This window comes from Plecotus auritus, assembly GCF_963455305.1.
Source record: "Plecotus auritus genome assembly, chromosome: 4".
NCBI lineage: Eukaryota > Metazoa > Chordata > Mammalia > Chiroptera > Vespertilionidae > Plecotus > Plecotus auritus.
Window position 1 is genome coordinate 5592550 of NC_137775.1, and position 14851 is coordinate 5607400.

The 14851-nt window shown below is 44.2% G+C and overlaps 1 protein-coding gene across 1 annotated transcript in view; it reads left to right on the forward strand.

Annotated features, from left to right (window-relative positions):
* The first annotated feature begins 340 nt into the window (after positions 1-340).
* Positions 341-14851, forward strand: part of TMEM242 (transmembrane protein 242) — a 29784-nt gene continuing 15273 nt past the window's right edge. The window contains exons 1-3 of the mRNA XM_080666469.1: positions 341-1214; positions 2008-2108; positions 5996-6133. Coding sequence (XP_080522595.1) covers positions 725-1214; positions 2008-2108; positions 5996-6133 — 729 coding nt within the window. The 5' untranslated portion in view covers positions 341-724. The remainder of the gene's footprint in view (positions 1215-2007; positions 2109-5995; positions 6134-14851) is intronic.

Consider the following 14851-nt stretch of genomic DNA (forward strand, 5'->3'; position numbering starts at 1 on the left):
CCGGCCGGCAATAAAGGCTCCCTAAGTTTTAATTTGGTCTGGACTCCAGTGGTCTTCACTCGCGTTCGCTCCACCACAGACTGAGCCTAAATAACCCAACCACATTCCCATAGCTGAAAAGCGGTTTAGGACCTGAGCCCGGGGTTGAGCTATTAATTTCATTTAATTGATGCCAAAAAAAATGATGCACTCATTTGCTCATTCATCCAATATTTACTTAATATGCATGACTAGGTAAGTGAGGAATATGGAAATGAATAAAGATCTCCATCCCCCTCCTCAAGAACTTCATGACTTTTTTCTTTTGGTTCAGAATGAAGCAGTGACCGATGGACTCATTTTAAAAGATGATGTTATGTGTCTGCGTTGGAGGGTGAAAAGATTTTCCGTGACTCCTCCTTTCAATGGCCATTGACGGACTCCAACACCGTCAGCGATTCAGCTCCCAGACTGAAGAGCAGGCCAGCCTGCCGGCCGCCGCGTTTCTGGGCTGGAACAGCTCAAGCCAGCCTTGCGGGGCCGGCCCTCCCCTCTCCCTGCGGGTGGGGTCACGGGGTGGGGTCAAGCACTTGAGTTCAGCTCGGGTAACCATCCAGGCCCCTCCGCCCCTCCGTAGGACCATCCATCCACCCTAGGGACGGCGATGCAGCACCCAAGGGCTGGTAGGATGACTCTCCCGAGAACAGAACTTGTCACTTACACCTAACGTGACGACTGTTAGGAAATGTCCCAGAAAAACGACAGAGAAAAGACTGACGCCTGCTTCTCAGAATCTGCGATGTTAGCGCGGGCCAGACCCCTGTCCTGGGGTGGAGACCGGCGGCCCCGCTGCCTCCCAGAGCCGGGGCTGGTCCTTGTTCACGTACACAGCGTTCAAGTGCAGCGGTCGCCACCGTGGGGTAGGCTCGCCGTGCTCCCCGGGAGCCGGCTCGGCGGACGCCGCCCCGGGCCGGGCTGGGACACTCGGGCCGCCCCACAGCTTCCCTCGGGCGCGGGGAGGAGAGGCTTTGGGGACCGATGTTCAGGTTGTACAGGGAGGTGGAGCGGAACCTTTCTCCCCCGTCTCCTGTCGCTTCCGCCCGGGCCCCCTTGTCGCCGGACCGGGAGTGGAGGCTTCATTATAAGCATGGATCCTACAGGCCCCGAGACCGAGCAGCGGTCCTCCCGGCTGGAGGCTCCGGGACTCGCCGACGACCGGCTTTTCCTGGTTAAAGGTGTGGTGTGGTGAGCTGCGGGCGTCGGGGCAAGCTCCCCCCAGCGCTGCAGCGGGCACTCGCACTGCCACCCGCCCTGGGGGACCTCCGCCTGGGCTTGTCCCTGAGTGTATGGGGTCCGGTGACCCGGGGGAGGTGGGGAGGTGACAGCAGCTGTTCCTTGTGCTGCATTCCCCCATGCCTCTGCAGTTTCTCTGTGCCCTCCTTTTCCTTTTTTAATTCTGTAGAACTAACAATTTTTCCTTTTCGTTACAATTATTGGGGTGATATTGGACAGTAAAATTATATATGTTCAGTATACTTTTCTAATAATACATGACCTGTATATTGCACTATGTGCTCCCTCTCCCTGCTTCTCTTGGTAACCACCATTCTGTTGTCTGTGTCTATGAGTGTTTGTCTGTTTGTTCATTTGTGCATTCCGTTTTCTGTCCCACATATGAATGAAATCATAAGGTCCTTGACTTTTCTGCCTGACTTACGTCACTTAGCATGCGGTTCTCAAGATCGGTTTGTCCCCGCAAAGGGTCCCTGTGCCCATTCTCTGCACTTGGAAATGATATGTCAGAATGACCTCAGAGGTCATGAGGTCAAGCAGGTTTCACAGCCCCTGCCATTTACCTTTGGCCAGAGCTGCTTAACCATTGTTTCTGGAATTTCAAAAGTGATTTTGAATGTAATTTCATTAGTACCTGGAACTTATCTGTGTACATCTTTTTAACTTCCGGTTTCTTTCATCCTTTCTTTAATCTCGCTCCCCGTCCTCCGCGCCCTACCCCCAAACTCTTGGCAGGTGGACTTTTCTTAGGTACCGTTGCTGCTGCGGGAATGCTAGCTGGATTCATTACAACATTATCATTGGCCAAAAAGAGAAGCCCTGAATGGTTCAATAAGGTTTGTGACACTGAAATCCATTCATAGCATCGTTATTGTTTACAAGTAAATGGCAGCTCTTTTGCATGGGAAAAATAAAGAAAATGTCAGTGACCTTGCATAATGCTTTTAGAAGTAAACCTGTGTACACCTCATAGCTTCAAGAAGTGCACAGATTAATCAACAGTCTTTATTTTCATATAAAAGGAGTACTTAAACGTGCTTCCTTCACTTTTTAGCAGAACAAGATTTTGAAAAATCACCCAGCACCTTTTCTATTCACAACATGACTTTAGATCTAAATCTAGGTAATTCACTATCAATTGTGAGAGGCCCCAATGTTTTCTGTATCACTAAGAAAGAAAAAGTGATGTCAGTTAAACTCTTGACATAATACTGATTGCAAGAGGCATTTCTCTCTCAGAGATGTTAAAATGTTGAAATAAAGTGCATCTTAGCGTGGATGGAAAACACGTCAGCTCCTTGAACTGAGAGATCGTACGTGCTTGTGCATTGCTGCAGCACTCCTCTCTAGAAAAGTGCCTGGCACACAGTAGGTGCTCAGGAAGTTTTGGTTGAACGACTATAATGTGCTTAAGGAAGAAAATCCTTACTCCAAGAGCAAGATGGAACAATCACTGTTGTGGTCATGTGTAGCTCATTTACCTAGTCGCTGAGAGATTTTCTTCACATTTGCTTGTAGTTACTTGTTCTTATGCGTTGCTCTGTCTCTGCCCTCCCTGGCTTATTTATCTAGTACTTTGTTGCTTTAACACATGCAACTTGGGCCCTTTCAAGTGGCAGGCAAAGTGACCTAGCTAGAGATACAGAAATGAAGAAAACATCTGCCTTTCAGGAAGCTAGCTCTGGAGAGAGGAGAGAGAGAGAGAGAGAGAGAAGAGGGGGGAGAGATAAAACAAATATTCACAACTTGTTTGCTTTAGAAGAACAGTGTTATGTAAAAAATCATAAACCAGCTGAACCCCTTTCCACTTCTGTGCATCTATAATAACCTAATAACCATACTTAAGTCTTATAAATACTATAATGCAAGAGACCACATTTAAAGTGCATCTGGATCCCCTTCTGAATACTCAGAGCTTATATGGAACTTCTATGAATCTCATGGTCATTTCTGCCTATATTACAGAATATTTTCAGAGTGGAAATATATCTTGTGGCAGAAATTAGTAAAACCTAAGTGATAGTGGTGCTTTCATAGTGGAGTTTGGATTGATTTCTAAGAATAATTTATCTCACAATCCATTTCTGAGGCTGATATGGCATGTACTATTTTTTAAATCTAAAAGTTGATAAAATTAAGATTTTATTGGGAATATTACTATGCCACTAAGGGTTCTTTTTATATGCAGTTACCTTTTAAACTTAATTTACTAAAACAAATGTGGGTTTATGTAGACTTTTAAAAATATATGTATATACACCGAGTGGCCAGATTATTATGACCACCCCATCAGTACTTCGTTGGGCCACCTTTTGCCTTCAGTACTGCAGCGATTCTTCTTGGCATTGACTCCACGAGATGTTGAAAGGTGATGGGAGGAATCTGACACCATGCCTGATGGATAGCACTGTCAGTTCTGTGAGATTTGATGGTTGTGGAACCAGCTGCCTGATGGCTCTTTTAACTTCGTCCCACAAATGCTCAATTGGATTGAGATCTGGTGATTGTGGGGGCCACCTAAGCAAGGTAAAGTCTCCCTCATGTTCTTGAAACCACTCCTGCACAATACGAGCACCGTGGCATGGTGCATTGTCTTGTTGGAAGAAGCCATCTCCATTGGGATACGCCATCAACATGACAGGATGAACTTTATCAGCAACAATACTTAGGTATGTTGTGCTATTCAGACGTTGTTCCACATGAATTAAAGGGCCCAAATCATGCCAGGGAAACATGCCCCATACCATAACACTGCCCCCACCAGCTTGAAGGGTTGTACTCATGCATGTGGGGTGCATGCTTTCATGCTGTTTCCACGAAATTCTCACTCTGCCATCTGCATGATGCAACTGGAAGCGTGATTCATCGGACCACATGACTTTTTTCCAATGCTCGACTGTCCAATCCTTGTGTTCCTGTGCGAATTGGAGACGTTTTATCTTGGTAACTGCAGACAGCAAAGGTGTTCGAACAGGCCTTCGGCTTCCATATCCCATACGATGCCTACAAATGTCATGTGGTCATAATAATCTGGCCACTCAGTGTATATAATACATATATAATTTCTTTCCCAGGGAAATAAGGAATTTTAAATTTAAGTTTCTGAACTAAAATTTAGGCTAAAGCACTTAAACAGACTCCAGTTTAATAATATTTGGTTAGTGGCGCTGCTTCCAGATAAAAATTCAGGCCAGCCGAAACCGGTTTGGCTCAGTGGATGGAGCGTCGGCCTGTGGACTGAGGGGTCCCGGGTTCGATTCCGGTCAAGGGCATGTGCCTTGGTTGCGGGCACATCCCCAGTGGGGGGTGTGCAGGAGGCGGCTGGTCGATGTTTCTCTCATCGATGTTTCTGGCTCTCTGTCCCTCTCCCTTCCTCTCTGTAAAATATCAATAAAATATATTTAAAAAAAAAAAAATTCAGGCCAGTTAGAACCTGTGCATTTATGTGGGCTCTAGGGAACCACAGCAACATGAGAAAGGAGGGAGATGAGAGCAGATTGTTTTTATCATAGAGAATGGCTAAAGAAAATTTGAAAATTTTGTTGTGTCTAAGGCATATCCACAAAAAGTGTAAGTTAGCAAATACTGAGTATCTATAGAGTCTAGGGCACATGCCAGGTACACATGCCTAGCATAAGCATAATTCCTGTGTGCTGTCAATAACACTCACACCACAAAATACATGTGTAGAAAAACCTGTATTAAGAAATGGTGTTGAGCAATATCAAGAAAATTATTTTTAAAAAGAAAAAGACAAATTAATGGAAATACATTTCCAGGTGGAAGATACGATGTTACGAATTTGCTATTGTTTATCAGATTAGCTAATTAGCTTGAAAATTAGCTAATGAAAATGCCAATGAATGGGCATTTTCTCCACTTGTTTGGGGATAGGAGAAAGAAATCTTGACAGAATGTCCTAGGATTTTTCTGGAAGAATTAATAGGCAAAAGCAGCAATGGAATTTTTGAAAAAAGTAACGAGTATGATGTACTTTCTGGATATTAATATTTTTTATTCTATAATTAAATCTGTGTGATTCTGGCATAAAAATAGATGATAAATTAGTGGTACAAAAATAGCTTAGAAATAAACGTCTCTCTATAAAAGATTCTCAAGTAAGTTGGGAGGAGAAGGATTAATCAACAGAGTGGGGCAGTTGCTAAGGTTTGGGGAAGTAAACTCCCTTGAGTCATCAGCTCCCATCAAAACCAAAATAAATACCAGATGAACTTAAAAGCAGTGAAAAGAAGAGACAGTTTAAAAATAAAGCTAACGGAAAAGAGAAATGACTGTAACATTAGGATAGGGGAAGTTTTAGAAAGCTTCAAAGCATCAGGATGCATCTTGGACCAAAAACAAAAACTAAAAAGCAAAATACAAGGAATGAAAAGGAAACCGAACTGGGAAAATAGAATAGCACACATGATGGGTATAAGGGCTGAAGAATATTAATATATAAAGAGAATATACAAATAAGAAAACTTTGTGGGCAAATAACATGAATATACAATTTAAGGCATAAACAGGTGGTTCATAACTTGGGGAAATGTTCATTCTCGTGGACATCGAAATGTAATAGTTTTATATAAATTTAAAAAAAATTTCTTTTGGGGTATTTTTGTGTGTGTTTGCTTTTTTTTTTATGTTAATTTCGAACACTCCCCAAGTATTTATTCTTTTTGAAGTGTTGGTCTCACCCCAGCCTTCCTGTCCATTGCAGGGGAGCATGGCCACCGCTGCGCTGCCGGAGAGCGGGTCTGCCCTGGCCTTGCGAGCCCTGGGCTGGGGCTCACTGTGTGCCTGGTGCGGGGTTGGTGTGATCAGCTTCGCGGTCTGGAAGGCTTTAGGAGTTCACAGTGTAAGTAACCACAGTCCCTAACTGCTGTCTGGAATGTTTATTTCTCTTCCTGTGGTCTAAATCTTCCCGATTCTCCAATTTGTAGTTTGTCCACTGTCTTAGGAAGTGATGACAGAGAAGGTGACTAAATTCTTACTAATGATGAGGCAACTTCTCATTACTAGTAAATGATATAAGTAATTTAAATATTTGAGGGGGGTGAAACTTCAAATGTAATTAAGTAATGACTAATTCATAGCAAATGTTCATTCTGTATAAATTGGTACTAGCTATTTTTTCAGTGAAATTATTTAACTTGGAACAACTTTCTATGCTGTTTGACATCCTTATATATAAATATTCTTCTAAAATAGTTAAAGCATTGTAAAATTATTTCAATTATTAATGCACTTACATATTACGGGAGAAAATCTGAAAAACCTCTGTTTATGTGTGTGTGTGTAATTTAGACTCCAAGCTGCGAAGCTATACATTCAGAATGATTATCTTATTCAACTACCAGTAGGAAGTTCTGTGGACCACACTGTCTGTGACAGGCGGGAATGAGGGTGGTGTAGAGCAGGTGGCTGCAGTGGAGTTGATGCAAATAGGTTCTGGATCTATTCCAAAGGTAGAGTCAACAAGGATTTGTTAAGGATTGAGTGAGAAAGGTGAGAGAAAAAGTGAAGTCAAGGATGTCTCCAAGGTTTTTGGCCTGAGCAACTGGAAAATGGATGGGGATCAGTGTGACAGGAGCAGATGCTGTTGGGGGTTAAGTCAGGAACGCAGTCTGGGACTTGTCAATGTGAGATGTGATAGCCAAGTAGAAAGTCAAGTAAGCAGTTAGATAAAAAGGCTAGAATTCAGGGGAGAGGTGCAAGGTGAAGATAGAAATGTGAGACTCATCAATCTCAAATAGGTATCTTAAGTAGATGGTATTTAAAGCTACAAGACCAGATGACCTCACTACGGCAGTGAATGTGGAGAGGTCCACGGAAGGAACTCTTGGGCAGGCCCAAGGTTTAGAGGTTGGGGAATGAGGAAAGGAGCAAATGAGATTTCCCTAGTGAAGAGGAAGGAAAACCAGGAGGATGGTGGCTTGGATGCTGGGTGAAGAAAACCTTAAAAGGAAGTGTAAGCTGGGAATAAGTCACATGGTAGTTCACTCAGTTAGCATATGGCAGTCATTGCTGGGTAAAGCCTGAGTGGGGTGGATCCAAAAGAGCATGGAGGAGAGAGATTGGAGGTAGTACATATGAGCAAGTCTTGAGTTTTGCTGTAAAGAGAAAGAAAGTGGGGTCATAGAAGGGAGAGTTGGGGTCAAGAGAGTTTGTGTTTATTTTTAAGTTGGGAGAATTAACAGCATGTCTGCATGCTGATGGGAGTGATTCATTTAGAGGGGAATGGGAGGGGAGAATTGCTGGAGTAATAGATAATAGTAGTAATAGTACTGGCATTGTTGAGTTTTTCACATTTGGCTTAATAATAACTAAACATGGGCATTATTGTATTTTTCACTCAAAATATACCAGTAGGTGAACAGATGTTGCTTTTCTCCTTGTTTGACTAACCTTTATTTTTAAGGTAACTGTGCTGGCAAACTTTCATAGACCAACAAAATTAGGTTATTTAAATTAGATTATGAGCTTGAGAACTTGGGCTTTATGGGCTGTGCTATTTTAGTGTCTAATGTGAACTTCTTTGTCGTATGGGACTGATAAGAGGATTATTGCCTAAATCAAATATTTTGGGGAGAAATACTCGTTTCTAATTGGCACTATTGAATCTAAGGGTACTTGGAATCCTTTTATATTGCATCTTAATGTCTTTAACTAAAAAGAGACTGCGAGGACACACCCTCCCTCCATGCTGGTCATTGGGCATATCCGTTCGATTTTTACTACTGAAAAGTCTCACCGAAAAGCGAACCACTGGTACTTTGTCAAGGATACGTCTTTTGAGAGCAGTCACGTATATTGATTAGTTCATTCCGAAGACCTTTGTGGGCCTGCCCTGAGCCAGGCTCTGCGCTAAGACAGGGCTCCCCATAGACTGGTTATGGGCAGCTGAGGCTTTAAAACTTTCTACACAAATTCTTACCAGATGGTTCTGCTCGGAGGCTTGTGGAGAGCATCGGGGTGCATTTCAGGTCTGCATTTGGAGAGTTTTGATGAGAACTATGAGGCTGCTCACAAAAGAGTCCGATGATGAACTTTTCTCACTATTTACTGTCTCTTATTGGGAAATACCATCTTTCTATGACTAAGGAGAACAGGCTATGCACTCGGTAAGTAACTGAGATGATTGCTCTAGATCAGAGTCAATTCCAGTGTCAAACTTGTTGGTAGCTGCCTTCAGTTGTATTAAATCTCCACTATAAACCCCATTTTTATAAAAGGGGTGCCATCTAATGGCTGACCCAGAACAGCTTACATTCCCTATTTTAAGTCACAGCTACATCTGCTGGCCTGAAAGGGAACATGAAAATGCTTAAAGTGAAGCCCTTCAGCATCTTAGAAATCTTTTGGATTTACTGTTTTGTTTATTCATCACTTCATATAGAATATGTGTAATATACCAAATATTAATATAAATTTGTATTTTACACAGTGATCTATCATTTTATCAGAGGTTCCAAAAAAGGAGAGCTAGTGGAAGCTACTTTGTCAGCAGACCGAAGCAAATAAGTGCACCCAGATTTAAGATGGGATCCTCTCTCCACCCCACTGACCAGCCATGGGCCATGGTACAGCCAGACTGCTCAGTATGGGTTCAGCAGTTACTTTGAATTATAGTATTTTATCATTTGACTAGAGGCCTGGTGCATGAATTCGTGCACCAGTGGGGTCCCTCGGCCTGGCCTGCAGGATCAGGCTGAAACCGGCTCCCAACATCCCCCAAGGGGTCCCAGATTGTGAGAGGGCACACGCCAGGGCGAGGGACCCCACTGGTGCATGATCGAGGCCGGGGAGGGATATGGGAGTTGGCCAGCCAGGGAGGGATATGGGAAGGGAGGGCTCCAGGGCACATCCGGCCTGTCTTGCTCAGTCCCAATTGGCTGGACCCCAATAGCAAACTAACCTACCAGTCGGAGCGTCTGCCCCCTGGTAGTCAGTGCACATCATAGCAACTGTCCAACAGTTAAATTCAGGGCCGAGGTGACTGGTGGAGGACTCTCTGCCTTCTGGTGATCAGTGCATGTCATAGTGAGCGGTTGAGCAGCCTTAGCATATCATTAACATACTAGTGCCAAAACCGGTTTGGCTCAGTGGATAGAGCGTCGGCCTGCGGACTGAAGGGTCCCAGGTTCGATTCCGGTCAAGGGCATGTACCTTGGTTGCGGGCACATCCCCAGTGGGAGGTGTGCAGGAGGCAGCTGATCGATGTTTCTAGCTCTCTATCCCTCTCTCTTCCTCTCTGTAAAATATCAATAAAATATATTAAAAAAAAAAAACATACTAGTGACCCAGTGCACAAAATTCATGCACATTAAAATGGGATTAATTAGAGGAAATAATTTAATATTGCTATTTGCCCTTTTTCTATAATAGAAGTGTCAGAGATGAAAGAAAAATAGTAAAATGTATATGAAAATGTTCCTCCTGTCAGAGTCTGGGGCTCACCACAGGACCCAGAGTCAAGTCCCCACCCACCCACATGCACCTCAAAATCGCTTGAGACCCAGACCCAGCCAGCACTCCCCCCCCCCCCCGCCCCTGTTGGTCTAGATCCAGACCTGGCCAGTTCCACCCTTGTCAAGCCCTGCTGGGCAGGGGGCATAGCCTCAGGTCCCCTGGCCTGTCACCAGGACAGGGAGCGTAGCCTGAGGTTCCCCAGCCCAGACTGGAGCAGGGGGCATGGCCTGAGATCCCCTGTCAAGCCCCACTGGGTGGGGGGCATGGCCTGAGGTCCCCCATCAAGCCCCGCCAGGCAGGGGGGTGCAGCCTCAGGTCCCCTGGCCCAGCACCGGGAAGGGGGTGCAGCCTCAGGTCCCCCGTCAAGCCCCACTGGGCGGGGGTATGGCCTGAGTTCCCCAAACCCAGCACTGGGGGTGTACCTTGAGGTCCCCCATCAAGCCCTGCTGGGTGGGGAGCACGGCCTGAGGTCCCCTGTCAAGCCCAGCCAGGCAGGGGGGCGCAGCCTCAGGTCCTCTGGCCCGGTGCTGGGGCAGGGGGCACAGCCTGAGGTCCCCCGGCCTGGTGCTGGGGTGGGGGCATGGCCTGAGGTCCCCCGGCCTGGCGCTGGGGTGGGGAGGAGCAGCCTGAGGTCCCCTAGCCCAGCACCAGAACGGGAAGCGCACCTTGAGGTCCCCTGTCAAGCCCCATTGGGGCAGGGGAGGGCATAACCTCAGGTCCCTGCTGATTGCTCGTTAAGGCTCCTTATGGGAACTTGGCCTCAGCTGTGGGTACAGCCATCGTTATGATGAGTGATGGTCAATTAGCATAGTCCCTCTTTATTAGATAGGATTATGCTTTGATTGGTTGAACGGATGACCAGACACTTAGCATATTAGGCTTTTATTATATAGGATTATGATTGAGGCAGCATTGATTTTATCATAGTAACTTAATTGTGAAAAGAATGAACACTGATTATGGGTTCATAGTCCTAGGAAACTGGCACTTGAGGCACTGTGATAGATTGTTTACCAGGACAGACATATTGAGCTTAGAGAATAGTTGAGATCAGTGCTCTTTAGCTAGTCAATAGGACCCTTAGTGATACCAACTGGTAATTCCCCAGTTATCAAAAGAAGAAGCCATGCCACCTACCGTTAACGTGTTTGTTACTCAAGAGCAAAGATTTGTTAGCTGTTTTACCTTTTATTATAGTAGGTATTAATACTTGAAAGGATTTCTGAAGAAGTTGAGCATACTTATAGTTAGACTGTCTTATCTTTTTTTCGTCGCCTTAGAAGGAAGAACAATAGGTATATAAACAACTCCTGATTGATACAATTGGAAGCTTTATGACTTCCATGGACCCATGTTTTAAATTTGTTTGATGTGAGGTTATAGCCTCAAAGTACTGGTCAGAATTGCCCATTGCTAATGTTTACTGTGGTTTCTGTATAACATATTCATGATAATCAGTGTAGTTAGAATTTACAGATAATTTATAGTTGTTGCCCTCAAATAGTAATAAAACTGTGAATGAAAATGTTCTTAGTTATTGGGAAATACTTTAAATTGTCCAGAGATTTAAATTTGAAAATTAACTTATAAACAAAAGGAGGTTTTTGGTTTGTTAACCCTTCTACAATGGGATAAGAGGTATTTGTCTTTATTTGTATATTTTTATATATATGTATTTATTTTTAAAGAAAAATACATTTTGGACCTATCTTTCTTAAAACAAAAGTGGCTTTTTTTGGTAAAAATATGTATTCAATATTTAAAAAAAAGAATTAATGTAGAAAAGTACAGGAAAGGAAACAATAACCAGAAATCTCACTGAGTTGTAATCATCTATTACAGTAGAAACATTATTTCGGACCTTCTTCTGTAGGCACATTCACATAATCGTATGTAAATGTTGCTTTACTGTACTGCTCTGGAACCTTTTTTCACTGACTAGTCATAGGAATCTCTGCACAGTCGGGTATATAAATCTCCATCACCTTTAATGGCTACATGGTACCCTATTATGTATTATGGTTTACTTAGTCTGTTGCCAACAGTAGTTAGATTGTAATTTTCACAGTTAAACACCATGGTGAACCTCTATAGGCATATATCTCTTTTGTATTTTTCTTGGTCAAGAAATTTGTCCTAAAGACAGCAGTTGCTATTGTTAAATCAAAGTGCATGTTAAAGCCCTGGCTGGTTTGGCTCAGTGGATAGAGCATCGGCCTGCGGACTCAAGGGTCCCAGGTTCGATTCCAGTCAAGGGCATGTACCTTGGTTGTGGGCACAAACCCAGTAGGGACTGTGCAGGAAGCAGCTGATCGATGTTTCTTTCTCATCGATGTTTCTAACTCTCTATCCCTCTCCCTTCCTCTCTGTAAAAAATCAATAAAATATATAAAACAAACAAACAAACAAACAAACAAAAAACAAAGTGCATCTTAAAAAATGTTGTTGATACAATTTAGAAGATATGAACAGTGCATACAAGTTTCCTGGCACCCTTGCCACTGGTGGCTTCTATGACTCTGAAATGTCTGCCAATCTGATATCATCTTTCTTCCTTGACTGCATCCCTCCGAAGGCTCTGCCGCTGTAAAGGCTTTCATGGAAATGGTCTGTGACCGGGGCCCTTGCCCACTCTCCAGCCCCAGACTTGCCCCTTCATCTGCCAAGACAGATTGCTTCTTTCTCAAAAGCCCAGGCCTCTTGTTCTTTAAAAAAAAAAAAAAAAGTAAAACATCTATAGTTTAAATATTTCTCTAAAAAATTGTCATTTAACTTTCCTATTCTAAGAAAGATCCTTTAAGACAAGTAACACAAGACCTTTCCTCTAGGACAGTAGTAGATGCTTGCTAATAAAATTTATTTTCTCCAGCGCTCTTAGTAGCTGCTCCTAGGCATACTTTTTATGTTAATATTTAGTCTCACTTACTAATTACTTTATGACTAACGTGAGGATTTTGCTAATTATAGTCAAATCTCTTTCTTGTGACTTTGCTAATTTCAGTTTTCCCAACATTCTGATGTATCTCCTGTTAAATACATTTATTCTTACTTATTTCAAATGAAGCAGCATTGTAGAATGGATACTAGAACCCCACATGTAAAATGAAACTATGGAGAAGCTTAAAAGTGTTTAGCTTCTAAGATATCTGAAAAGGAAATGGACTTCATGCTATATACCTTTCATCAGTTTAGGTCAAAGACCAAAAGCTAATCTGAGTCTCCTGCAAATTGTTTAGTGGCAGCCACTCCCGAGTCATCTGCAGAATCTGAGAAGCAGCCGGAACATTTCCCTCCGCGTCCCTGCCTAATCTCATTTCAGTGCTTCCGAAGATCTGACCAGCTCCTGCCCCCAGGAAGCAAGCTTCAATTTCTTATTCCGATCACCAGACGTCAGCAGACCCAGCCTTGCTTCCTCCTCCTAATGTACTTACGGGAGGGCCCAGAACACAGTCATCATGATCTTGCAGCGATAGTTCCAGCTGTCAAGCTCTCGGGCCTTCAAACAGCTTAAGCACTGAGGAGTATTTCCCTGCAGTCGTTTTCCGTTAATGGGAAGTGGCACTGCGCACCCGTTAACTTCAGGGCCGAGGTGACAAGAACATCTCTGCGACCCTGCTTCCTGTTCCCCTGCCGCTCTAATGGGCTTGGCGTCCCGGTGGTGAGAGCACTCCCAGGAGCAATCTGGTGACACAGAGACCGCATCACAGGGCCTTTTGCTCAGTTTAAAAAGGGAGATAATGACCGATGCACATTTTTTTCTGGGGGACGGGGGAGACACCAGCTGTTTTGGCCTGTTGCCAAGATGGCTCTTTAAAAACCCACCAGTTTCCTTTTATAAGTAAAATAGGGCCCCAGGCATTTGATAGAGTGAGAATGTGCAACAATTACTAAGAGAGAGAAGCTCTGCTATGAAAGCCTTCCCGTTGCAAGGCCTGACACAATCAGGCTTAATCACTTCGAGAATGTTCCCAGCCTAGTCCACCGGAGGAAAGCTAGCCCCTTCCACTTGGGTTTTCTCTTTCTTTGTCGTTATTTCTCACTCTGAGCATACAAAATGGGATACAGGTCTCTAACTGAAGCATCCTGAATACCCGGCAGCCTCTGCTTTCCCCTTAAGCTTTGTTTAAAAGGTACCTGTTATTGGTTAGTCACTTTCGAATATCTAAAACTATGAAAAAATATCATGTATGTTGATATACTTCCATATTTTTATTCATTTACCCTATATCAGAAAATGGAAGTGTTCTCTCAGATTGAATTTTCCTGGCGGAAATATTTCTAAATTTAAGAAGAAATTTTTTAAATGTGCTGTGTATCTTTCCACAGTATAAATGGCGCTGAACATGTGTCATGATGACTCATTATATCAGTTATTGTTTGCTTCTTGTGCTGACAGATTCTCAATGTTTATAGTTCTGTATCTTCTGGTGATTTTTCATGATCCCGTTTGGCTCTTGTTTTTCACTTCCCAGTATCGCATTTACTCCTGCAGTGCTGCCGCTTTCCTTTGCGCACAGCATGCTGGGATTCCTGCCTTGACTCCTGTTTTCTTCTTCGTGGGCCCCGTACACTGGTGGTTTGGTCCATGTGCAGACAACTGCCACTGTCCTGCCCAGACTCCTGAGCTCCTGGCTCGGGGGCCTGCTTGACTGGACACTGATGCTTGGGTGTCCTCCCAGCATCACGTGTGTTCCCACCGAACGGTCATTTCCTCCCAGCCTGCTCCTGGGTCACCCTCAGTGCACAGCGGCATCATCCACAGGCTCCCCGAGAGAAAAGCGGAGTCCACTCATGACCACACTCTTCCTCCGTCCTGTCTGGCTGATCACCACGTCTTGCTACTCCCCTACCCACAGTCATGCTGGGAGCAGCTTCCTGCCCCATGGTATTCACACCTCGTCTCTGTGCTCCCTGCCTCTGCCTTGCCTCTCCGCATGCCTCTCCACACGGCTGTGGAATGTCCTGCGCTTCCCTTTCCCCGCACTCCCACCTGCATCTGCACCACTCACTGCTGTTCTTCATGTCCCCGCGGGTCCAATGTCCACGTGGCTGCCTCCCCACGCCCCCGAGAGAAAGACATTTGGCACTGCCTGGACATATTGCT